This window comes from Ammospiza nelsoni, chromosome 21, assembly GCF_027579445.1.
Source record: "Ammospiza nelsoni isolate bAmmNel1 chromosome 21, bAmmNel1.pri, whole genome shotgun sequence".
NCBI classification, from domain to species: Eukaryota; Metazoa; Chordata; class Aves; order Passeriformes; family Passerellidae; genus Ammospiza; species Ammospiza nelsoni.
This window is the reverse complement of record NC_080653.1, coordinates 1,395,477-1,420,053: the sequence shown is the minus strand read 5'-3', so window position 1 is coordinate 1,420,053 and position 24,577 is coordinate 1,395,477. Positions and strand designations below refer to the sequence as shown.

Genomic DNA, 24,577 nt, shown 5'->3' with positions numbered 1-24,577 from the left:
CTGGTTTGGGATGGGGCCTTAAAGGGATCAGTTCCAGCTGCTGTGGGCAGGACACCTCCACTGGAGCTCAGTATCCAAACATGCTCAGAAAATGAGGGGATTCTGTCAGAGATGTGGCTTCACTCTGCACTGGGTGCTCTTCTGTCCCCCTTGTCCCTGGGAGCTGTCACAGCTGCCAGGCCCCTGCCTGGCTCTGCTGTCCCCTGCAGAGGGGCTGGCACTGCAGGGCTGTGGGGCAGCTTTTGTGGGAACAGGAAAAGCAGCCTGGAAGCTGGGCCAGGGCAGGCTCAGGTTGGATTTTGGGAAAGGTTCTTTCCGCAGAGGATGCTGGCACTGCCCAGGGAATGGGCACAGCCCTGGGGCTGCCAGAGCTCCAGGGATGCACAGGATGGGATTCTGCAGGGCCAGGGGCTGGACTGGATGATCCCTGTGGTCCCTTCCAGCTCAGGACATTCTGTGATTCCATGAAAAACACCAAACCTTCTGTCCCAGGGTGTCTCATGCCCCAGTCCCACACCACCCCCTGGTCAGAGCTCACAGCCAGAACTGGGATCACCCTGACATGGACACTCCTTCCCATGAGCTGAAGGCTCAGCTGAGCCTCCAGAGGAGCCCCCAGGCTGCTGCACCCCTGCCCTCCTCCAGCAGCTCCTCCTGGAACCCACCACGCACTGGAAGCTCCCTGCTCCAGCCTGGAGAGCTGTGGGCAGCTGCCATGGGCCAGCCTGGGCACAGGGGCACAGCTGACTCTGGAGCTGTCCCAAGGCAGGGACACTGTCCCTGGAAGCCACCCTCACATCCTCCCAGGCCTGGCACATGCACCAATGCATCCCTTTGCTGCTGGCCCTGCCCCAGCCCAGGAGCCCTCACCAGAGGACTCAGTGTCACCCTGACAAGGTGCTCCCTTCCCACTCCAATAACCACGAGGGATTGGGGCTGCTTCTTTTTCATTGCTGCTTTTTAATTCCCTCCTCCTCAACATTCATCTTTTTCTAGATCAAACATAATTATTCTTCATGAAGCAGCCCAGGTGTAATCCCAGGAGGAAGAGGGCACACATCACCTGCAAAGAGCAGGATGCTGGAGGGACACGGGCTTGGCTGGGGCAGAGGAGCAGCTCCCTTCCCCAGGAGGGGCAGGGGAGCAGCTCCCTTCTCTGGCCAGGACAGAACCTGTTCCTTCTCCAGGGAGAGCAGGGAAGCATCTCCAAGGCCCTCACTTTGGATCCTGTCACCTGAACTCTTTTGTTCAGTGAGTATCTTTTTGTTCAGGGAGAGTATCAATGTCCCCCTGTTTGGAAATAGACAGAACTACACCCAGGTTTTTGTTTCAGTCCCTGGCTTAGGCTCAGCTATCCTGAACACTCACATGCATTTCTCAGGTACTGATGAAATTATTTTGTTGTCATTTCATCCACAGACTCCCCTACAGAAATCCCTATTTTTGCAGCTAATGAATCTCAACCTTCTCAACAGAAACACAGCACAGCTGGATGAAAAAGGCACTCTGGGGGGGAGGAAATGATGGTGCAAGCTCTAAACAGAACCTGCCCTTTGTTTCACACAACTTCACAGCCCTTTCAGCGCCAGATGAGGAGCAGGAACCACTTCAAAGGCAGCTCCTTCCATCAGGACTTTGTTCCTCTCTTCAAGGCAAGGCTCCACTCGCAGAAGCTCCTTCATGAGCCACTCTCCGAGGTTCTGAGCTGCAGGAGCTGCTGTGGGCACGGCAGGGGCAGTGGGTGCAGCCCAGCCCCCCCAGCCCCCAGGGCTGAGCCCGTCCCTGGTCCCTGCCCGGGTTATGCAACAGCACTGAATGCAGAATCAAAGCCACTTTCACACTTGGAAATTACTTGTCACACGGATGTGCATCGAGAAAAAAAGCCCCTGCAGCCAAAATCTCTTTCCCATAACCGATAAGGAACTGCTTTATGCAGAAACCCCAGCAGGGAGGAAAGATCCAAAACACAGCCCGAGGAAATCTCAGATCCCAACACCCCCAGATTCCACAGCTTTCCAAAGGCTTCCAGTTCACCCAGACAGAGCCCCTCTGACAGGACTGGAGGTCACTCCTGCCTCTCCCAAACCCAGCTCTGCTGAACTCCCAGGAGCTCTGCAGGTCACAGAATCCTGCAATGATTTGGGCTGGGGAGATGTTAAAGTGCATCCAGTGCCACCCCTGCCATGGCAGGGACACCTCCCACTGTCCCAGGCTGCTCCCAATGTCCAGCCTGGCCTTGGGCACTGCCAGGGATCCAGGGGCAGCCCCAGCTGCTCTGGGCACCCTGTGCCAGGGCCTGCCCACCCTCACAGGGAACAATTCCAAATTCCCAATATCCCATCCAGCCCTGCCCTCTGGCACTGGGAGCCATTCCCTGTGTCCTGTCCCTCCATCCCTTGTCCCCAGTCCCTCTCCAGCTCTCCTGGAGCCCCTTCAGGCCCTGGCAGGGGCTCTGAGCTCTCCCTGGAGCTTCTCCTCTCCAGGTGAGCACCCCCAGCTATCCCAGTCTGGCTCCAGAGGTGTCCCAAACGTAGGAGCAGATCTGTGGCCTCTTCTGAACTCTGTAGGACCCATCACACTCCAGAAGGGAGTGTGAGGACACAACCAGGCTCAGTGTCCTTGGAAGGATAGAGGTTAATCCATTCCTCTGTGAACCAGGAGCCTCCCTGCCCACAGGGACTCCTCTCTGCCCTGGGCCATCACCATCACCATATGGATGTGACTGATGGGGAGTGACTGTCACCCCCTGTGACAGCCACTGCAGGGCCAGGGAGGGCTCAGCTGAGCACACTGCACAGCTCAGGAGGAATTTCTCCCCTCACAGCTGAACTCAGCACAGAGTTCAGAAGTTTTCAGCTTCCTTTCTTAAGGCAGGTGAGCATTACAGCAAACCCCGAGCAGGCTCTGCTGCGTAGGAACCCACAAACCCACGGAGCTTTGTTCCATCAATACCAGGTGAGAGCGAGTGCAGCCTTTGTCTCCAGTGCTAAAAAGGTGCTCACTAGCATGGGCTAATTAACACACTGACTCTGCTCTGAGAGCCAGCAAAGCTCAGAGCAGTGCAGGAGAAGTCAGTGCTGAACCCAGGCTCCACCTGAGGCTCAGCTCCAGAGCCCTGGGCTTCACCCAGGACCTTCCCGTTGTCCCCATGTCATCCCCAGGATGGGGACAAAGCCACCCTCAGCCTCTTGCTGGACCCTGCACAACATTTCACTTCCTACCAAGGACCTGCTTTGCCTCCTGTCTGGGTGTGGGGTAAAGCAAAACCAAATTATTGATACTCAAGTACTTGGGGACGTGGATTTTTGACAATTCTGGAGTGTCTGAAGGTTCAAAAGCTGGAGATGGATCACTGGGCCCTGTGTTCTCCTGTCTGCAGTGACCCAAAAGTCACTGTAAACTCTGAGCTTAACTGGAATTGAGACATTTCTGATTTTCAGAGTCAACTTAGAGTTTTCAGTCACAATAAACTTCCAAAAGTGAGGTTTTCTTGGGATTTGGATAAAACAAGTTTATTCCTTTGTATAACCAACAGAAAATCATTTGTTGTTACATGAATATAATAAAAATGTCAAATAAGGATATTTAAAGTAGGGCTATAAAATGACCCCAGATTTGTGTTTCCTGGTGTGTCTAAGCACAAAAATACCTCTTCAGGTGCTTAACTTTTCTCACCTGAGATTTAAAACCTTTCCTCAAAGCAGATGGAGTGTGCAGCACCTCTGCTGGGAGGTGGGAAGGGATGATCTTTAAAGTCCTTCCAAGCCAACCCATTCCATGATTCCATCAGCTGAGTGCTAATGCCAAAGAATCTGGATGTTTCTACAAAATAACCCCAAACTTACAAAAACCAAACATCAACCCCAAACCAAAACACAAACCTGGCACTACCTTTCCATGCAAAAGCCATTCCTGCTCCTTGTGAGAGAATCAGGCAAAAAACTAATTAGGGAATCAGGAAAAATACAATTATATGGTGATGTCCACATGATGAGGACTGGTCCTGCATCTTGTCTTGAACCTGGAGTCCGAGGCAGTCCCTTTAAAGCATTTTTAATTCTTTCAGCTTTAATATAAATGTGTAAGAACCAAAATTGTCTCTCTGAAGTACAATTATTGTGAGGAGCCAAGCCTGATCTCTGTGTGAAATTCCTTGTTCTTCCAAGGCCTTGAAGATAAGATGAAAACTGTCCTGAATAATAATTAGGAAAACAGCAAAGCTGAACTTTTGGTCTGCATTGGGTTTTTTATCACCCAACACAACTGCCCTGGTGTCTCCCCAGCTCTGAAATTCTGCCTGGAAAGAACAAGCAAGTCCTGCAGTGGGATGAACTCATCAGCATTAATTCCCAAGCTGGAATTTCACACCAGAAAAGCCCCTCAGCCTCTGCACAGCCCTGCTGATGTGTGGAGCTCAGGAATGAGGGATCAGGACTGGAAACCAAGGAGAAAAATCACCAAATTTCACTCCCTCCACATTCACTCTTCCTGTACTTGCTTGTAATCTACTTTATTGCTTCACACTTCGGCAGAAATTAATCAGATTATTGAAAATTCTCTAGAAATAAAACAAAGTACAGCAACAGCTTTGTTTTGAGAGCTGAAAATGTTGTGCTTAAGTAAATTCAAACCATGACTGTTCTTCATCCATTTTCCATGGACTTGGTTTTAACACACTTGCCCTTGGAAATCAGCACCACCAACATTCCAGTAATTATTTCTTTCTTTTCTGTATTTCCAGTGCAGTTTCAAGGAATCATGTAAAATTTATACCCAGGGAAAAAGCAGCCCAATGCAAAGGGACTTAAAATAGAACAGCAGGAAAACAGATCCTATCAAATCAGCAGCAAAAGCCACTTCAAGCTTGCTGTTTAACAGGCTGAGCTGGTTCTTCTCCCAGGAAAGGGTGGATGTTTAACCCCACAGAGGCAGGAAAGCACCAGCAGGAGCCTGGGGAGCCACAGGGACAGCCCTGCCAGGCTCCAGCCGGGGCAGGGAGTGGAACTAAAACCCTTCCAGCAGCAGCAAAGCTCCTGCCCCAGTCCCTGTGACTTTCACAAGATCCCAAGCAGCAGCCTGGCAGGAATGCTCTGTGAAAGCTCCCAGGACAGGCAGGATCAGGACCTTGTCCATCCCTGGGCTGGAGCAGCAGCTGCTGCAGCAGCAGGGACCTGCCAGGCACATCCCAGGAGACAAAGCCACCCTGTCCTGGCCCAGCTGCTGTTCTGCCCCGTGGCAGGAGCTCAGCCAGGCCTGACCTTGGCTCCAGCCCATCCCTCCCTGGTGGGGAAGATGAAACAGGAAAGCCTTACAAATATGATTGTCTGGCAAAAGATTCTGAGAATATAGAAACTATAAGTGAGATTGAAATGAAAGCAAGCTTTGAGATACCTCAGTTACTGAACAACTGGAAAACAATGGTGTGGCCAGCTGAAGGTGATCCCCTTTTGATGGAACAACACCCTCTGCTTGCAGACAGGCCCAAGGGTCAGAGCAGACCCTACAGCTTGGCAGAAGGGGCCCAAAGAGGAGTTTTTAGGGTTTAAAATGTAACACAGTGTGGTAATGTAATGATTCTTATAGGCTGTATGGAAATGCTATAGGATTTGTATCTTAGATTGGTTAGTGAGAATTAGAATATTCAGCACAGAAGAAGATTTATTGTATTGGAACGGGAACCTCACTCTCTTACCCTCTTTACTCTTTCTCGCTCTCTCACCCTCTTTACCACACTCTTGCCTTCTCTCTCTTTACCAGTCTCTCCCTCTCTGGGCCTTGCTCTGAGCTGTGTTTGGCAGCTCCAAGCAGGGCCCTGCACCCGGGCCCTTTGCAATAAACCCCAAGTTCCTGCCCTGGCTGCAGAGATGTCTGCTCTCCATCCATCCCCACCAATGCTACCCCCAATGCTCCCACACCTCCCTTCCCTCTGGAGAGCCGCAGCTCCTTCCCTCTGACACAGGGATGGCTCCTCCTCTGCTGCCCAGGACAGGCCCTGCTGCAAGGGCACAGGATGGGGGGCACAGAATGGCGTCAGGGGGGAAAATCCCTCCAAAGTCGAGTTCAGCCCTTCCCCAGCACTGCCAAGGCCAGCACTGCCCATGTCCGCAAGTGCCACCTCCTCAGGGCTGCTCAGTACGTGCTCGTGTCTGGTCAGGTGTGGGAAAGAAAAGGCTTCAGAGGGGGAAGAGCTGAAGGCAAAATCTAGAATTTGGCCCAGCCTCCTCTCCTCTCATTCCCAAAATGCCCCAGACACAGCTCCACAGGCACATCCTGATGCTCCAGGACCTGTCTCAGGCTTGGCTCCTTGGCCAGGATGAGGGGAGGCCTTGGAGAGGCACCATGGCAAAGCTGTCGCCTCACAGTGACAAACCTGTCACCTCAGGGCACAGTCAGACCCCAGCAGTGCAGGGAAGGCAGGAGACAGACAATATTAAAGAATAAACTACAGGGGAGTTCCAAAGAAGGGGCTGGAGGTGTCCATGGCAGGGAATGGAGCTGGGAAGGGCCTGGAGCCCCAGGAGCAGCTGAGGGAGCTGGGCAGGGGCTCAGCCTGGAGCAAAGGAGGCTCAGGGGGCCCTTGTGGCTCTGCACAGCTCCTGACAGGAGGGCACAGCCGGGGGGTCGGGCTGTGCTCCAGGGAACAGGGACAGGAGCAGAGGGAACGGCCTCAGGCTGGGCCAGGGCAGCTCAGGGGGGATTTTGGGAAAATTCCTTCACTAAATGGGAGGCCAGGCCCTGGCACAGCTGCCCAGGGCAGGGGTGGAGTGCCCATCCCTGGAGGGACTCAAACAATGAGTGGATGTGGCACAGGGTCAGTGGTGGAGGAATGGCTGCATTCTGACCCTGGGGCTTTCCAGCCTCGGTGATTGCTAAGAAGAAGTTGGTTTCTAACAGCAACACATCAGTGCCTTAACACAGACTGGGCAACGTGGACACAGAGCCTGAGAGTGGCATTTGCATGGGCAGAAAGGAGATGGGGGAAAAGAGCAGCTCAAACAGAGCAGCTCAACCCCAGCCCCACTCAGGCCAAGGCTGGGGCAGGAACTGAACATTCCCTGAGGCACTGTGGGCCCAGGGCTGGAGCCAGGCTGCCCCAGGGCACTGCCAGCTGCTCAGGAGCTTCCAGCCAGCCCAGTTATTTACACACCCAGCCAAAGACTTGGATGCTTCCTCACAGATCTCTGTGGTTGGAAATCTCAGCCAGGAAAACAACTTCCCACTGAGATTCCCCAGGGGCCTGAAGGAATACTCTTCAAAATCGCTGTTTTGCTCAGCAATAGGGCACACAGGAAAGGAGAATAAACTGTATTTTAAATAACCCTGTAACACTGAAGGGTTGAGGGAGTAACTGCAGGATCAGCCTGGAGGAGGGAAAGTTTTGGGGTGATCCATTTGTGGCCCCCATCACCTGAAGGATCCCACAGGAAGGATGGTGAGGGATTTGGGACAAGGGCCTGGAGTGCCAGGACAGGGGGTGGCTGTCCCCAGAGGGCAGGGCTGGATGGGATATTGGGAAGGGATTGTTGCTGTGAGGGTGGCACACACAGGAGCTCAGCCACAGCCTGGGAAGGGGTAACTGTATTTATGGGAATAGTGACACTCCTTATCCTGGGAAATAACAAACCAGCACTGCAACTTCCAGTGATGAAAGCAGAGATTAAGCTGCCATAAAAACATAATTACCTCGTTAAAAAACACTCTTGCAGGCTGTGAAGCAAATGATTTATATTTTTCTTCTGGGTTTTGTCCAAATCATCTATAAATAGAGCTGAAAGCCCCATCAGGATTGCTGAAAATCCTGCCCAGTTCACTTCACAAATAGCAGTGTAAACAAGGAGTCTGACATAAATTTCTCTTATTGATTAAGCAATCCTTGCAAACCCAGTGCTCTTGAAAAGCCTTAATTCAAGAGTTGGGCTCTAAAAGAACAACAATTATGGGCTTCAAACGTTTTAAGTGCCCATTCTGGTAAATAGGTGAGCTTGAGCTGGGGCTGAGGGAACTCCTGCAGGTGCTGGAGCAGAGCAGGGGAATGATAAAAATCCCAGCAAAGGATTGATTCAGGTCCTGGTGTCTGGGTATCCACAGTGCAAGGTGTGCTTGTGAGAGTCTGCCTCAATTTTCCCTCATCTGCCTCACGATCATCACTTGGGGACCACTGAAGAGAAGACCCCCCCTGTCTAGAATCTCTGGCTTTGTAGGAGAAAGTCACACACCAAAGGCCCTGAGACCTGAGAGCATTGCTAAGCTGTTGTTCACAGGTGTGTTTGCTGTGTGTTACACTGAGCCCAATGAGAAGAAGAAGGGGCACTGTGCCCTTTGTGCAGCAACAGCCTTGGGAGCTGTCCCACCTCTCCCCTGGCTGGACTTCTCCTGAGTTTCAGGTGGTCTCCCACACAGACCCTCACCTGTTTTACACCCACCATGACAGACAGACTGAGATGGAAGGAGCCTCTCCATCAAGGACTGAGACATGGAACCCCCGTGTGCAAAGGCCCCTCTCCATCAAGGACTGAGACATGGAACCCCCATGTGCAAAGGCCCCTCTCCATCAAGGACTGAGACATGGAACCCCCATGTGCAAAGGCCCCTCTGCTCCTTCCAAGGACTGAGACGTGGAACCCCCAGCCCGGGGCAGGTGTGTGGGGGAGGCAAGCTGACCAAAGCGAGATGTTTGCCTGCAGGTTGTGACCACTGCACCAAGAAAACAATGGCTCTCATTTACTGCTGACAACATGGACTGCCTGTTACATCTATTCCTTATTGTATTTGTTTCCCCCCTCACAATTTTCAATAGAATTATCATAATAAAAACCTCTGAGTTAGCAAGAGATTTTGAGATCTCCCCAATGTAACAGATGGATCCTCAACTGGACTGGACCAAAGCTCTCTCTCTCTCTCTCTATCTTTTCTCTCCCTTAATCCCTCTATCACATTTTACTGTGGTCATTCAATAAAGGTGCATTTGTTTTGATTATCACTGCAAACCCCCTGTGCCGTGTCGGTTTTTTGCACCCTGAGATCAAATCCACGAACCATCAGGAACCCCTTCATAAAGACTGACTGTGACAGTGCTCCACGTGAGGAGCCTGCCCAGGGGATGCCTGAAATTCCAACACCTCACATTCCAGCACTCCTTTAGAGAGCCAGTGTCCATGGAATGCCCTCAGATCCTGCTGCTTCCACAGCAAGCTGGGCTCAGAGAGCCCAGAGGGAGATCAGAGTCCCCAGAATCGTTAAGCAAATTCCAACCCTGAGCTAGAAGGACATAAAAGCAATGATGCAAACACACTCACACTTGTACAGCTCTGTAAACAGTTGTTTTCTATTACACGTATTTATTACGGATCATCAACTCTCCAGTTGCAGGGCTCATCACCCCCAAACACTCCAGACCTGCTGGCTTTAGCACTAAGCACTTACAGATCGTTTGCACTGCATCTCATTTGGTTCTTGTACCAAACAGATTTTGTCCCCCTTGTCCTGCCACTCTCTGCCTGTGTAAAAGTCCCTCTCCCTCCTTTTAAAAGCCCTCTTTAGGCTCTGGAAGGGGCTCTAAAGTCTCCCTGGAGCCTTACCTTCTCCAGGGGAACACTCCAGCTCTCCCAGCCTGGATCCTGGACCATCTCCATGGCCTCCCCTGGACCCACAGTTCACATCTTCCCTGGTGAACTCTGTGAATTACCACATTATAACCAGAATTATATCAATTTCTGGGAATTCAATGAAAGATGCCCCAGCAGCTTTGCAGCTTCAGAGAGGACTCTGAATCCTTGTGCTGCAGTTTCTGCATTTCTGCCATTGCCCAATCCAACAGCAGCTTCATCCAAGGAGAACACACAGGACTAGACTCCCAAGTGCACCACCTGCAAGTCAACAGCCTCCAGAGGGGTCACTGGAGCAGCCATGGGAACCACGGAGGGGCCACATGGTCTGGGAGGTCACAGCAGCACTAAGGGCCAGCAGCACCCAGCTGCCAGCCCCAGCTCCCCATGGCCTGGTGGGGATGGGCAGGAGCAGGGCCATGCACCCACATGCCCATGGCACAAGGGGAGCAGCACCCCTTGGCATGAGCCTGTTTATTGCCCAAAGCCACCCTGAGCAAGGAACTTCGGGTTTCTGTGACCCTGAGGAGCTGAACTAGGAGAAGATCAGTGAGCAAGCACTGCAGGCACAGCCCTTCCCTGGGGCACTGAGGGCACTGCAGGCACAGCTCTGCCCTGAGCCCTGCTCCTCACTCCTGCTGCAGGATCCTGCCCTGAGGGTCCCAGGGAACAAACCAGGTCCGGCCCCTTGGAGCCAAGCACGGGAGTCTCACCCTGGGCCAGGAGAATGTCCCCAGGGCCACCCAAAGGACACATGGCACTCAACAGCCCTGGGCACCCTGTCCATGTGTCCGTGTCTCCGTGAGTCCATGTGTCCATGACTCCATGAGTCCATGTCTCCATGTGTCCAAGTGTCCGTGTGTTGGTATGTCCGTGTGTCCCTGTGTCTGTATGTCCCCGTGTGTCCATGTCTCTGCATGTCCACATGTCCCTGTGTCCGTGTCTTCCTGTGTTGGTGTGTCTGTGTGTCCCTGTGTCCCCATGTCTCTGTGTTTGTGTGTCTCTGTGTCAGTCTCTCTGTGTCCCCCTGTGTCGGTGTGTCCAAGTGTCAATGTGTCTGTGTGTCCCCATGTGTCCATATGTCCCTGTGTCTGTGTCCCTGTGTGTCCGTGTGTCCCTGTCCCCATGTCTGTGTCAATGTGTCCATGTCTCCGTGTGTCCATGTGCGTCTGTGTGCTCCTGTCCCCATGTCCCTGTGTCTGTGTCGATGTGTCCCTGTCCCTGTGTCCCTGTGTGTCCGCGTGTCAGTGTGTCTGCATGTCAGTGTGTCCCTGTGTCTGTGTCCCCTTGTGTCCGTGTGTCCCTGTCCCTGTGTCCCTGTGTCTGTGTGTCGATGTGTCCATGTCTCTGTGTGTCCATATGTCCATGTGTCTCCATGTGTTCCTGTCCCTGTGTCCCTGTGTGTCCACATGTCGATGTGTCCATGTCCCCATGTCCCTGTGTGTCCACATGTCGATGTGTCCATGTCTCTGAGTGTCTGTGTGTCCATGTCCCCGTGTCCCTGTGTGTCCACATGTCGAGGTGTCCATGTCTCTGTGTGTTTGTGTGTCCATGTCCCCATGTCCCTGTGTGTCCCTGTGTCCCCATGCAAGCCTGGCTCCAGCCCTGTCCCCCAAGCAGCCCTGCCCCCAGCCCACCCCACCCTTCAGGAATGGATTTCTCCCCTCCAAAGCAACATCCCCCTAATTCTGCCCTTCCCAAACCCAGGAGGGTGTCCCCACCACCACCACATTCCCAGAAAATCCCTTTCCTTGCTTGCAGTGCTTCTGTCTCAGCTCTGCACTCCCTGTTCCACATGAGCAAACACATCATTCCTGCAGATGTTTTGTCAACTTGTCTTTCCTGAAATGACAAATGCAAGGATGCAGAGGAATGGATTCAATGAACCCAATAAATGCCTCTCACCTGTGAGAGCTGCTGGGGATGGCTCAGTGAGGAGAGAAATCCAGAGTTAATGCATTTAGCAACTGGAGCATGGTGCACTGCCCTGCCCAGGCCCAACCTGAGCCACTCAGCCCCATCAGCTCAGCTTCATGGGCTCAAATCAAACCTTGGCTGGAAGCAAAGTGCAGCCCCAAGTTTCCCTTGCTGCCACAAGCAGAATTTTAGGTTTGTTTTTTTCCTCCTGGAGAGCTCCCATAAAAGCACACACAGGCTCAGCCTCCTCAGGGGCCTGTCCATGAAAACTGCTCTAATTCACAACCAGAGAACAAAAATGTGACCAAACATCCCCAAGGCCACAGAGGCTGCTGAGGGGACTGGGAGCTCCCAGAGCCAAGTCCAGAGCAGGGAACAGCCCTGGGCTGGTGGTTGGATAATGAATAACCTGGAAGGGGAACAGAGACTGGTTTGAACCAAGCTCCCTAAAAGCCAAGGCTGGCATCTCGGGCAGCTTCTAGAAGAGCTCCAGGCACAGGAGAGATGCTCTTTAACAGAGGGTAAGAACTGCAAATGCTCCCAACATTTCTGCAGCAGGAAAGCTGGGCAAGCTGGAGAATGCCTGCTGCCTGAGGAGGGAAGGGATGAGGGAAGGGGAGGAGGAGGAGGGCCCTGCTCCTGCCACTTCCCAAGGACATGGGAGGGGCAGGGGTGCCCTGTCCTGACCCCGAGGTGGCACTGGGCACCCTCTGCCAGGCAGGAATGAGAGGAGGGGCTTCACCTGGGAGATGGATTGTGATGGTGTTCACAGGGATCTCAGGATGAGGGAAGAGACAATGATCTGACTTTATGCCTCAGAAGGCTTGATTTATTATTTTATGATATATATTACATTAAAACTATACCAAAAGAATAGAAGAAAGGATTTCATCAGAAAGCTAGTTAAGAATAAAATAGAATGGAATGATAAAGGTTTGTGGCTCAGCTCTCTGTCCGAGCTAACTGGGTTGTGATTGGCCATTAATTACAAACATATAACATGGGCCAATCAAAGGTTTACCTGTTGCATTCCACAGCAGCAGATAACCATTGTTTACATTTTGTTCTTGAGGCCTCTCAGCTTCTCAGGAGGAAAAAATCCTAAAGAAAGGATTTTTCATAAAAGATGTTGGCGACAATGGATGGGGAGAAGATGGATTCCATCCCCTGCCTGTTCCTCTCTGGGTGACCACAGAACCCTCCCTTCCCCAGCCCCACTCTGCCTCCCCAGCACACAGGACAGCAGCTGCTGCAATAACACATCCCTTTGCCTGGAGCTGTGGTATGAACATTTCCCCCTTCCCTGCCTGCAAGCAAAGCAGGAGGGACTGGCAGAGCCAGAGCAATGAGATTTCGCTCCCTCAGCAGCCAAGCATGCTGCTGAAGCCTGGTTTGGATTGCTGTGAGGACACGAAAGGACAGGATGGATTTCAGAGGCAATAACTCCATATTAACATCATACCTGTGTCACACTCCTCAGGCTGCATTGCCCAAGGCTTTCACCACAAGTCTCATTAGCAATCCCTTTAAAACAGGAACACAGCTGGTGGGAGCATTTACTGTGCAGAAGAGTCAAATTCTTCTAAATTTATAGTGGCAAAATTGATTACTGATTCTAACATCTGTTGTAGATTTTACATTTAAATTCTGCTTAAAAAGTCCCCCTGCTCAGAAACATCAGACGTGGCTCCCCTCCTCCAGGCACCACATAAATTATCTCCCTGCAAATCAAATCTGTCTTTTCATAAAAACAATTGTCCCTGTCATTTATTACATAATAATCAGCACCAAAAGCTGCTGAGGATGTAACTCGATGTATTTATGCTGTTTGTAATCACACAGAGACAAGGGTAACTTGGAAGACAGGATGATGTTGGGAAAACCAAAAAGAGTCAAGTAAATAGCAGCAGATGCAAGGCTGGGAATGTTTAAATATCAAACTGGTCTCTTCTTCACCCAGGAATGTAACAAGAGCTGCCTGTGAACAGAGTGAAAATGCAGACCTGGAGACAGCAATGGGAGCTGGGTTTGTATCTCATGCCTCCTCCTGGATAAACCTTTCCTAGCACCTGCCAGCAAGGAACATCCAGCACCAAACCCAGGCCCTGGCAGTGTGTGATATCCCAGCACAGGCAGAGGGAACCATTTCCCTTCTTGATCTTTTTTAATAAAGGAAAAAACCCAGGTGTCTGCTCCACCTCTCCCAGCAAGCCCTGGCCCTGGTTCTCCAGGAAATCCTGATCCCCTTGAAGCACAAAGAGAGTGAGGGCAAGGTGAGACCCAGATCTGCAGCAGAGCTGAGTGTGATGTCCAAAGGCACAGACTGAGCTCCTGGCAGTGCCAATCAGCTGCCTCCTCTGCTTTGTGACCCTCCTGGAAGGACAGGAAGGACAAGGTTCTGCTCCATCATCAGTTCCTACAGTGCCACACCATCCCATTAACCTGCAGGGCTCATTCCTGCTCTGTGCATGGCTCCAGGCTGCTTGAGAGGACATTGGCACATTGGCAGGTGCCAGCTCAGCCCTGCCTGGCTCTGGCAGCACAGCCAGTCCTGCCAGGCCAGGATTCACCATGAGGAGCTCAAGGGGTACAGACAGAGGAGGTGACACCACACCAGGGCTGGGAGATGTTCCTCAGAGCACAAGTGACAGCAGGACCTTCAGCCAGAGCTCAGCAAGCCCATGGACACCCATGGACCAGCAGCCACTTATTCAAGAGCTGTTTTGCTCACCCAGGTCAGGAGGAGCATTCCCAGCAGGTAGGGAGTGATCCTGCCCCCTGCCCAGCCCTGGGGGCAGCTCTGGAGTGATCCTGCCCCCTGCCCAGCCCTGGGGCAGCTCTGGGTGCTGTGTCCAGCTCTGGATCCTCAGCACAGCAGGGACAGCAGCTCCTGCAGCGGGGCCAGCTCAGGCTGTGAGGATGAGGAGGGCCTGGAGCATCTCTGTGCCCAGCAAAGGCTGAGGGAGCCGGGGCTGCTCAGGCTGGAGAGGAGCCCCAGCTGAGAGGGGCCCTCAGGCCTGGCTGTCCCTGTGTGCAGGGAGGGGCAGAGCAGGGCCCAGGCTCTGCTCCAGGCCCAGCAGTGGCACCAGAGCCACGGGCAGGGCCTGAGCCCAGCACTGCCCCTGCCCAGGAGGCACAACTTGTGCCCTGGGCAGTGCCCAGCCCTGAGCAGGCTGCCCAGGGAGGGGCTGGAGTCTCCCTCAGCACTGGGGATCCTGCAGAGCCCTGTGCACACAATGCTGTGCCCTGTGCTCGGGGATGGCCCTGCCTGAGCACGGAGGTGCCACCAGGGACCCTCTGGGCACCTTCCAGCCTGGCCCAGCCTGGGGTTCTGTGAAGGCAAAAAGCTCCCCCAGAGCTGCTGCCAAGGGATGTGCACCATGAACAGGACACATGCTGCTCTGTCCACAACCATCTTCTACCCAGCTGTTTTCCCAGTGTTTGGGTAGAAATCCATAAGAACTTTGTCACACTGGGTCACTGCATCCCCATTCCAGTTCTCAGCAGGAGATTCCCATGTCCCAGCCAATGCCCCTATTGCTTGGGAAAACACTTGGTGATTTATGGACAACAACCAGGACAAATTCCCAAAGTTCCTCAGCCTGCAGAACTTGGTCCAGTCACCCTGAGGGAAGCAGAGCCCAAATCAAACACCAGAGGATCCCAAATCTGACTGGGGGAGTGATGAGAGCTCACAGGCCATGGGTTGTTTTCTTGCTCAGCACATCTGGTTAAAGGTATTTTGGGAAAAAAGCATCAACTTGATACTAAAACCTCCAGGGATGGACAATCTCTCCCTGGACCCTCATTATTGGTTTGCAGCCCATCCCTCACTGGATATGGATCAGGAAGCAGCAATGGCTGGAAGAAACATCTTTCAGCAGAGATTTCTCATCCTGATGATCAGACAAGGATTCACATCCTCAGTGCCTGCTCCAAGCACTTGTCTGTCAAGCCAAGCCATCTCTCAACCACTCTCACAAACTCAAGGCTGTCAGAGGGTGAGGCTCCAAAACTCAAATGTGGTGCTTGGAAGGGCACAGCCTAAATTGCACATGCTCTTGTCTTTCCTTTCCCTCTCCATTTAATTTCAGGGGTAGAGGAATCAGGAGAAGAAACAAAGGAGCCTTTGGGAGTCCACCTGCTGTTTAACATAAACTCCTCTCTCAAAAAGTGCTTCTCAGCACAGAAAATGTAACATGAAGATCATTTCAATGAGAGCAGCTCTAGAAAGGATCAAACTTGCTCCAAGTAGCACTGGACAAAGGGGGGGGGGTTCATGTTGTTTGCTGCAGAGAGAAATAGCACAAAAGCTTTTTATCTTTTCTTCCTGGGCTTCCTTTGAAAATGGATGTAGCAACTAATCCCCAACATGTTGGATGAGGCTTGTCAGATCATCCTGGGAACAATTTGTTATTAAATTCAACCTTTTACCGAGGCTCAAGAACTTTGTGCAGGAGTTCAGTTAAAAGCATGAAATCCATTATCAGCATAACTGGGCCAAGGCCAGGCTGGATGGGGCCTGGAGCAGTGTGGGCAGGTGGAAGGGGTTAAAATGGGGTGAGTGCAAGGTCCCTTCAACCCAAACCATTCCAGGATTGAGTTCTATAACCACCTCACTGGGGCAAGAGTTGTTTGAAGCCCATCTTTGCCTAGGCCCTCCCATATTTAACAAGATCTGGGCTTTGGCTGGAGGAAAGAGAACAGCCAAGACGAACACCCTCTCTCCTTTCTCACCTAAAACCATGTCCTTCCCTCTTCCTTTCCCTCCCATTTCTCAGTCTGGATTACCAAAGCAGAGGATTATTTTGCCACACGCAGCCCTGCAGCCCCAGGCAGGGAGCAGAACCAGCACCTCCCAAACCCCACGAGGGTGATCACAGCAGGTACAACTCACATTCCTATGAACTCGCTTGCCCACTTTTATCTTTCAGTGTGCCCATGACTGCTCAGCAGTGACTCAGATGAGCTGCAGTGCCAGCTCCTCTCCACCTGGGAAGGACCGAATCAGCCTGGAAGGGTTGTCAGGCACTGGGAAAAACTGGGATTTGTATTTGTTTCCAGATAAATTACCATCACCTCCCCAGCACAGTGCAGCAGCATTCCACTCCCAGCCTGGAGAAGGGCTTGTGTGTACCCAAACTCACAGGTGCTTTGGCTGCCACCATCTCCCACAGTCACAGTCCCACAGGGCAGCTGGGAGGGGACAGAGAGCTGATGCTGCTGCCCTGGAGCACCTGGAGGTTTTGGGTACCAGAATCCTGAGTTTGTCCCCTGTGCTGGCACTGCTGGGGCACCTCCAACCCAGAGCCATCCCTGGGCTCCTCAGGACAGTGCAGACCCTGAGGGGCTGGAGGGTGTCCAGGGGAGGGATTGGAGCCCCAGGAGAGGCTGAGGGAGCTGGGAAGGGGCTCAACCTGCAGAAACTCAGCAGGGACCTTGTGGCTCTACTCCCAGGGAACAGGAGACAAAGAGAAATGGCCTCAAGCTGTGCCAGGGGAGATTTAGGCATGGAAAGGGTGCTCAGGCACTGGAAGGGGCTGCCCAGGGAGGGTTGGAGTCCCCACCCCTGGAGGTGTCCAAGGAAGGGCTGGGCATGGCACACAGTGCTCAGGGCACAGCTTGGACTGGATGGGCTGGGAGGGCTTTTCCAACTTCACTGATTCTGGGATTAAGTGAAAACCAACAAAAAACAGCTTCCCCAAGAATTCCTGCTGCCCCCACATGTGCTGCTGCCTCGTGCAGCTGAGCAGGGCTTCAACTGGAACAACCATTAATTGGCTCTTGTGTTATCAGTGTTTCAAGGACCCTTCAAAGTGCAGTTGCTTGGAGGAGGAAATGCACCTGCTAGTGGAGCTGCTTTCTCCTCTCCTCTTCACCTTGACCAGGGTATTTTTAGCTGTATGGACAGACTTGCCAATACTTTCACCTTCAATTGTTTGCAAGGAAACTTCTCCCAGTAATGAACACTCAGGGTCAAGAGAGGCACAGGAAAGAAATGATGGGCAAAAGCAACTTCCCAAAAGGCTTTTTCAGTATTTTGTACCTTCAGTATTTTAGCTCTACTTCTTCCCACAGATTTCCCTGCTCACAGAGAATTTGTTTGCACCTGATTTCAATGCCCTCAGTGTTTGGCCTGAGGTTTTGCTGCACCTCCACACACAAACACCTGACCATGCTGCCCACGTGCCTTTGCAGCACAAAGTGCCACTCAATTCCTCTGAGCCTCACACATCCACTAATCTAAGTTCCTTTGGCAGAGAATGCTCCAACACCACCACGTGAGAAGGCTGGAAAGCTCATTATTCCCACAAAACCTCATTGTTCCAAAGCAGCAGTCTCTCCTGGCTGTCCATCCCAGCAGGTAACGTGTCAATCATCAGTACACACAGCCTTGGCTCCCACCAGAGCCCAGGAGCAGGAACAAGAGGCAGACATGGCTCTGTTCTCATCCCCTCATGTGCTGCTGGGCCCAGGAGTGCTGCACCAGTGACTCCAGAGCTGTCACACAGAGCCTGAGCTGACACACCCAGGGCCCAGGCACTGCTGATCCATCACACACAGGGCAAAGCCCCCCTGCTGCTGTGCTCAGATCGCCTGGCACGGCTCAACCTTCCAGAAAAAGAGATTTCTGTGGGGCAGGAGGGTGACAGAGCTACCGAACTCCAGCACACACATTTTAATGTGCTGCCATTTCAAGGGAGCCTCTGAGAACCAGAGCAAGGGAACACAGGGCATTTACAACTCTTCCCTGAATTTCCAGCTTTCCTTCAGCAGCCTGTTTTTTGTGTAACCCCTTTGTTAGGAAATCTATTGTGTGATAATCTCTTCATCCCTCACAGCAGCTTTTAGTCACAGCATTTACTGCCCCATTTGACACACACATTCTGCTCTGGAAAACCACCCAAACCTGCTGCACTTCACACACCTGAACACCCCAACCATGGAAATATACTCCCAACACACCCAGAATCCACTCCATGGTCCATCTTAGAGCCTCTCAAGTCTTCTACTTCTGCAGAAAGTAGAAGCAGGTAAGGTGAGAAGGAAGAAAAGGAGGTGGTGAGTCAGCAGAGTATAGAAGGAAGGAAAAAGCCATTTAAAAATCCATTCCTAAGTGGGTACCTTTTCAGCTAAGGCCTTCAGGCTGTCCAGAAACCTCTCCCAGAAGTCCTTGAAGAGGGGTCTGTCAATCCTCTTCAGGCTCTCCTTGGTGCTGGCATCCACACTGACATAGAGCTGGGTCACAGGCTCCAGCCTCCTGCAAAGGGAAAAGGGAATTGCTGCTTTCCAAACCTGCAGCTTCAGTTTGTGCCCTCTGACAAAAACAGGAGCTGGGCAATGTTTCCAGGGAAGGTTCATCTCTGCCAAATGACCACCATCAGCAGCAAGGTGTTATAACCCCAACAAACAGCCCCAAGGCTGAGAACTCTCACACAGCCCTTGGCTGACAATGCCTCCATCACTTCCTCCCTGCACCAGCACAGATCTCACTCCAGTGGGGCTGTAACACATTGGGAAAGGCTTCCCAAAGGACAGGGTTCAGCTGAGACACTGAGAGGTTCTGCAACCCACAAAGCTGTGCCTTTTCTCCATGATCTGCCCATGGGAAAACAATCCATTGAACAGAAATGGACACCAGGAAGAATCTCCCCATGGAAAGGGGGCTCAGGCACTGCCAGGGGCTGCCCAGGGGGGTTTGGAGTGCCCATCCCTGGAGGTGGCACTCAGTGCTCTGGGCAGGGATTAGGTACAGCTGGAACTCGATGATCCTGGAGGGATGTTCCAACCTCAGGGATTCTGTGACTCTAAATTCAGCCCTAATTCAGCCAGTTCCTACTGCTGGACATGCTGAACTCCCTGACCTGCAGCAGGATCATCAGTGACATTTTTGAAGGGATAGCAAAGCTGTTTAGAAAATAAAACCAGACACAAACCACAACCATGTTCTCCTTCCACAGAAATCCTGGAGCAGAGCCCTTCTGGCCACAAGTGCTTGGAGCCAGCACTGGGAACTCCTGCAGGGATTGAAGCTCCTTTGGTGTGGGAAGAGTCTGGGTGGAGGCTGAACCCCTCCATAAATGCCAAGGGAATCAGGGAGTATTGGAAAAAGGCTCCCAATATTACCAGTTGGATTGTGCCTGGGCCAGGCTGACCCTCGCTGCTGGGCCAAAGGCAGCAACTGCGGCGTGTCACCCCAGAGATATCTTGGCTTGCTGGTGGTTGCAGCTGGGCACTGAACAAGTCCAGGCTTGTTGGAACCCCGTTTACCTCAGGAGGAATAGCTTCAGGCGATGGTGAAGAGAAAAAGGAGAGGATTCTGCTGGAGGGTTTAATGTCCAGAGGTTTATTCCATGGTTACAGAGGTCTGAACATGAGCAACTGCTCCGACAGAACTCTGACCGCATGCTCTGATGACCTTTTTAAGCTCAGGGACAGGGGGAGGGGAGGTACAGGTGAGCCACCAACCAGGTGAGAGGGGCAGGGTCTCAGGGGAAGATGACACCCAGACAGGCCAATGACCTCTGGGCATAGGGGCATCCTTTGAACTTGACCAACCACACGACGCCTTGCTGGAATGTTAAGCCTGATTGACAGGACTCACTCAGCATGGGGGCAAGGGGGAAGGGAGAGAGGTATAGGCACACCTGGGGAAGTGACCTGGAAGGCCAAAATGGGACATTACAGCACACCACAACAAGGGAGGAGCAGCAACACCACAGCCCAGCAGCAAAAGGACCAAAAGGATTAAGAAGAGCGTAGAAAGGAGCTCCCTCAGAATCCCAGGATTGTGACCGTGTTCACAGGGGTCCGAGGTTGAGGGAAGAGACAAGGATCTGACTCCATGTTTCAGAAGGCTGATTTATTATTTTATGATATATATTATATTAAAACTATACTAAAAGAATAGAAAAAAGGATTTCATCAGAAGGCTGCCTAAGAATAGAAAAACAAGGAATGATAACAAAGGCTTGTGGCTCAGACAGAGAGTCTGAGCCAGCTGACTGTGATTGGCCATTAATTACAAACAACCACATGAGACCAATCCCAGATGCACCTGTTGCATTCCACAGCAGCAGATAATCAATGTTTACATTTTGTTCCTGAGGCCTCTCAGCTGCTCAGGAGAAAAAATCCTAAGGAAAGGATTTTCCATAAAACATGTTTGTGACACAGGATCACTGAGGTTGGAAAAGCCCCTCAATGTCACCAAGCCCAGCCTGTGCCTGATGCCCACCTTGTCACCAGCCCGAGGCACTGAGTGCCACCTCCAGGGGTGGGGACACCCCTCAGGATGGGGACAGAGCCTTTCCCCTGGCAGAAGTGACAAAGGCAGTGAGTGTCACACACCCAGCCCTCATGGCACTGCCACCCCAGGGCTGCAGCATCAACAACCACAGTGTACACAGAGCTCCCAGCATCTGGGGGCAGCATTTTGGGAGTGCTTTCTGTGAAGTCTGCAATGAGCAGGCACCAGTCCCAGCTTCATTTGGTTCTCTAGAGATGAGGAGAAATCAGAAGCCATTGTTCAGCTGCCAAACAGTGACACCTAAAAACACACAGTCACCCAAAGGTGACAGGGGCAAGAACAGGCCAGAGAGAGACTGACCAGAGCTCTTTGTGTCCAGAAAAATCCACTCAACCAACCATTGGAACACATTCTCTGTGTGTGTTTAGACAGCAACACAAAATAATCCAGAACAAACTGAACGCTTCAGGTTAAAATTTCAGTTTTTGTAAACAAGTTTGTCTGGACTGGCAACCCAAAGCCACAGAGTCCAAAATGACCAAATGTGAAGTGCTCAGTTTCCAGAAATACTCAGCCAAACTCTTTCTTTACTCAGTGCTGTCTTTGCTTAATTAAAAGGGGCCCTAGTGAAGATGGAGCAGGTGCTTTACAAAGAGGGGCTGAGAAAAATCATCTCAAACCTAGGGACAGGCAGGAGCCAGACTCACAGTCAGCAAGGGGGAAATGAAGGAATTAGAAGTGATCCAAGGGAGGGATTTCAGCCCCAAACAGGAATGGCCCACAGGGCTCTGCATGGCTGGGATCCAAGGCCAGGAGAGCTGGGCATGTTCTGCCAAGGGGGGACAAGGAGAGAGGGGCAGCCATGGGGGCAGTGAGAACAAGGACACAGACTGGTGCTCCTGGGACAGCTCCAGTGCAGAACAACAGCAAATGCAGCTGTGTGGCACCAGGATGGATTTGCTAGCTCAGACACCTGAGGTGAAATCCAGGAGACAAAATCCATGGCATTTACACAGGGGTGTGGGCAGGAATCCTGAGCTGAAATCTTCAGCTGAGCTGTGCCATCAAATAAATCCACCAGGCAGGCAGGACAGAGCCCACAAGGACCAGGAACAGCAACATCACAAATGAGCATTTGCTGGTGAGCATCGATAATCATCTGCTAATTATTGGCATTATTATTGATCATAAAGGCAAACCCACACATGAGGAGTGTTCACAGCCATGGGTCAGAGACAGGAGCCAGGTACAGGAGCTCACCTGCTGTAAAACCTCCCTCAGTTTATTGTGAGCCTGTGGCAGGTGGAGCTGCAGCCCAAGGAGAGGAGGAGGAGGAGAGGAAGGCACAGGGGGCACCCACTGGAGCCCCTGTCCTGACTTCAGCAACACCCCAGGCCACACTGCCCTCTCCCAGAAGGGGTTGGGAGGGACCTTAAAACTCATCCAGCCATGGCAGGGACACCTCCCACTGTCCCAGGCTGCTCCCAGCCCTGTCCAGCCTGGCCTTGGACACTGCCAGGGATCCAGGGGCAGCCCCAGCTGCTCTGGGCACCCTGTGCCAGGGCCTGCCCACCCTCACAGGGAACAATTCCTCATTCCCAATATCCCATCCATCCCTGCCCTCTGGCACTGGGAGCCATTCCCTGTGTCCTGTCCCTCCATCCCTTGTCCCCAGTCCCTCTCAGCTCTCTTGAGGTCACCCTGCCTATTGCAGGATGAACTTTTTGACTGCAGCTCCTCTGCTGACAGCACAGAAGTGAGCTGGGTGCCAACTTCAGTTCCCATATTAAGCAAATCATCTGCTTTGATGAGCCAAAGATCAGTTGCAATTTTTAAGACAGCAAGACTAGCATTTTATCCCCTTCTTTTTTGTTTCTTTTTGAAAAGATTCAGCAGATCCGAAAAGTGCAGCTTCCAAATAGAGTGTGTGCTCTCTTTTTAAACTGCTATATTTAGGAAAGAGCAATTTCTATCTACCAGGCACATAATACATGACTTAAAGTAACTTGATTACACAATTATTCAATCATTTGGAATGCCTTTGTAGTGTATAATTACTCACCCCCAAAGTGCCTGCACTCCCCCCTCAGTGCCAGATTCAGACCATGAGTGCAAGGGAAGCTGTCCCAGGAGCACAGAGAGGAGCTGGCATGAGCTGGGTGACACCAAGGCCACCCTGCCACAGCTCCCACAGCTCCAGGGCTGGATTTGCTGCTGTTCCCAACTGCTGGGGTTGTGAGCAGCCCCAGCCTCCCTGGAGCTGCATTTCCCCACATGCTGCACTTTGGTAACAACAGCCTGGATGCTCCAAAGCATCAGAAAAGGGGATTCTTTTCCTTTGGAAAGACTCTGAAAGAGTTCATTGAAGTGTTTGGAAGCCTTCATTCAAGTCCCCCTGAGGGAGGTGAAGCAGATCCCATTTTGCTGATGGACATGTGCTTGTCCCCCCTCCTGATCCTGACCCTGCTGGGGATGCTGGGCTGGGCACAGCTGTGGGCTGAGCCTTCACAGCTGCTGCTCTGGGGTCAGAACAAAGATCAGCCCCAAAAGGCAATCTCTGAGCTCAGTGCCCTGGTCTGGCTGGCAGGAGGACAGAAATTACTCCTGTCCCAGGCACAAACCACAGCTCACTCACTGCTCCTCTCCTGCCACACCTCCACAGGTGCCACATTCCAGCCTCTCCACTTCCAGCAGCAATCACAGTTTGTTTAGGAGGCACAGCAAAAATCAAACTGAGAGAGAGAAAGGGCTGAGAAGGAGCATGAGGAGATTGAGGTTAAAATCAGATGCTGAGGGGGATTTTCACTGCCAGTGCTTGTGCAGAGCTGACTCTGAGGGGCACAGAATGGGATGGGGACACAGGTCAGCACTCCAGTGTTTGAGGAGGGATTTCCTGTAGCTCTTACCTGATCTCCTCAGGGAACTGGGCGTTGGTGACCAGGAAGGTGGAGATGCCCTGCTGGTGCAGGAGCCTCACCAGCTGGTTGATGTGGGGGTACATGATGGGCTCCCCCACCAGGGACAGGGCACAGTGCTTCACTGCCAGAGCTTCCTCCAGCCGGGCTGCCTTCACTCCTGACACACCTGCAGAGGGGACAACACTGAAATGAACAGTGCATGGGGCTGAGCAACCTGCTCTGGGGGAAGGTGGAAGGAACAAGATGATTTTTAAGGTCCCTTCCAACCCAAACCCTTCTGTGGTTCTGTAACAAATCCCCCTCCCAAACATCTGTATCCAAAACACACCTGGCACAGGAGGGCTGAGAAGAGCACAGGGGACACCAGGCCAGAGCCAGGGAGCAGCTCTGCAGCAGCCAGAGAGCAGCAGCACCCAGAGCCTGGGCTGGGAGTGCCCTGGGCACTGCTGAGAGCAGTGTGCTGCTGACACCTGAGCCAGGATTAAACACTTGAGCCAAGCTCTCCACTGCTGAGGCCTCGGGATGCTGCTGAGTGCTGAGACACAAACACACAGGGCAGCTCAAGGCCACTGCAAGCAGGCGTGTCAGGAAAGCAGCCCAGGCCATGGCTGTGCTGTGCTGGTCCCTGTGGGCTCCAGGAAGGGCAGCTGAGCCCTTCCCAGCAAGGGACTGAATCCAGGAAGGGCAGCTGAGCACAGCTCCCCAAGCACAGCAAGGTGCTGAGCCCTGACTGCAAACACGGAACGTGCAGCTCCACAGGGGATGTGATCAAAAGAAATCCCAGCACATGGCACGGTCCTGAACAGGCAGAGACCTTTCAGAAGGAAAACACAAGCAGCTCAAATGTAGCATCCATGTGCAAACACCACCTGAGTCCCACTCCTGAT

At 52.3% G+C, this 24,577-nt stretch overlaps 1 protein-coding gene across 1 annotated transcript in view; it reads right to left on the bottom strand.

Annotated features, from left to right (window-relative positions):
• The window catches only part of LOC132082560 (S-adenosyl-L-methionine-dependent tRNA 4-demethylwyosine synthase TYW1-like), a 102,758-nt gene that overhangs the window by 27,982 nt on the left and 50,199 nt on the right, over positions 1-24,577 (bottom strand). The window contains exons 13-14 of the mRNA XM_059486890.1: positions 23,679-23,856; positions 18,648-18,783 (exon numbers count right to left, since the gene is read on the bottom strand). Coding sequence (XP_059342873.1) covers positions 18,648-18,783; positions 23,679-23,856 — 314 coding nt within the window. The remainder of the gene's footprint in view (positions 1-18,647; positions 18,784-23,678; positions 23,857-24,577) is intronic.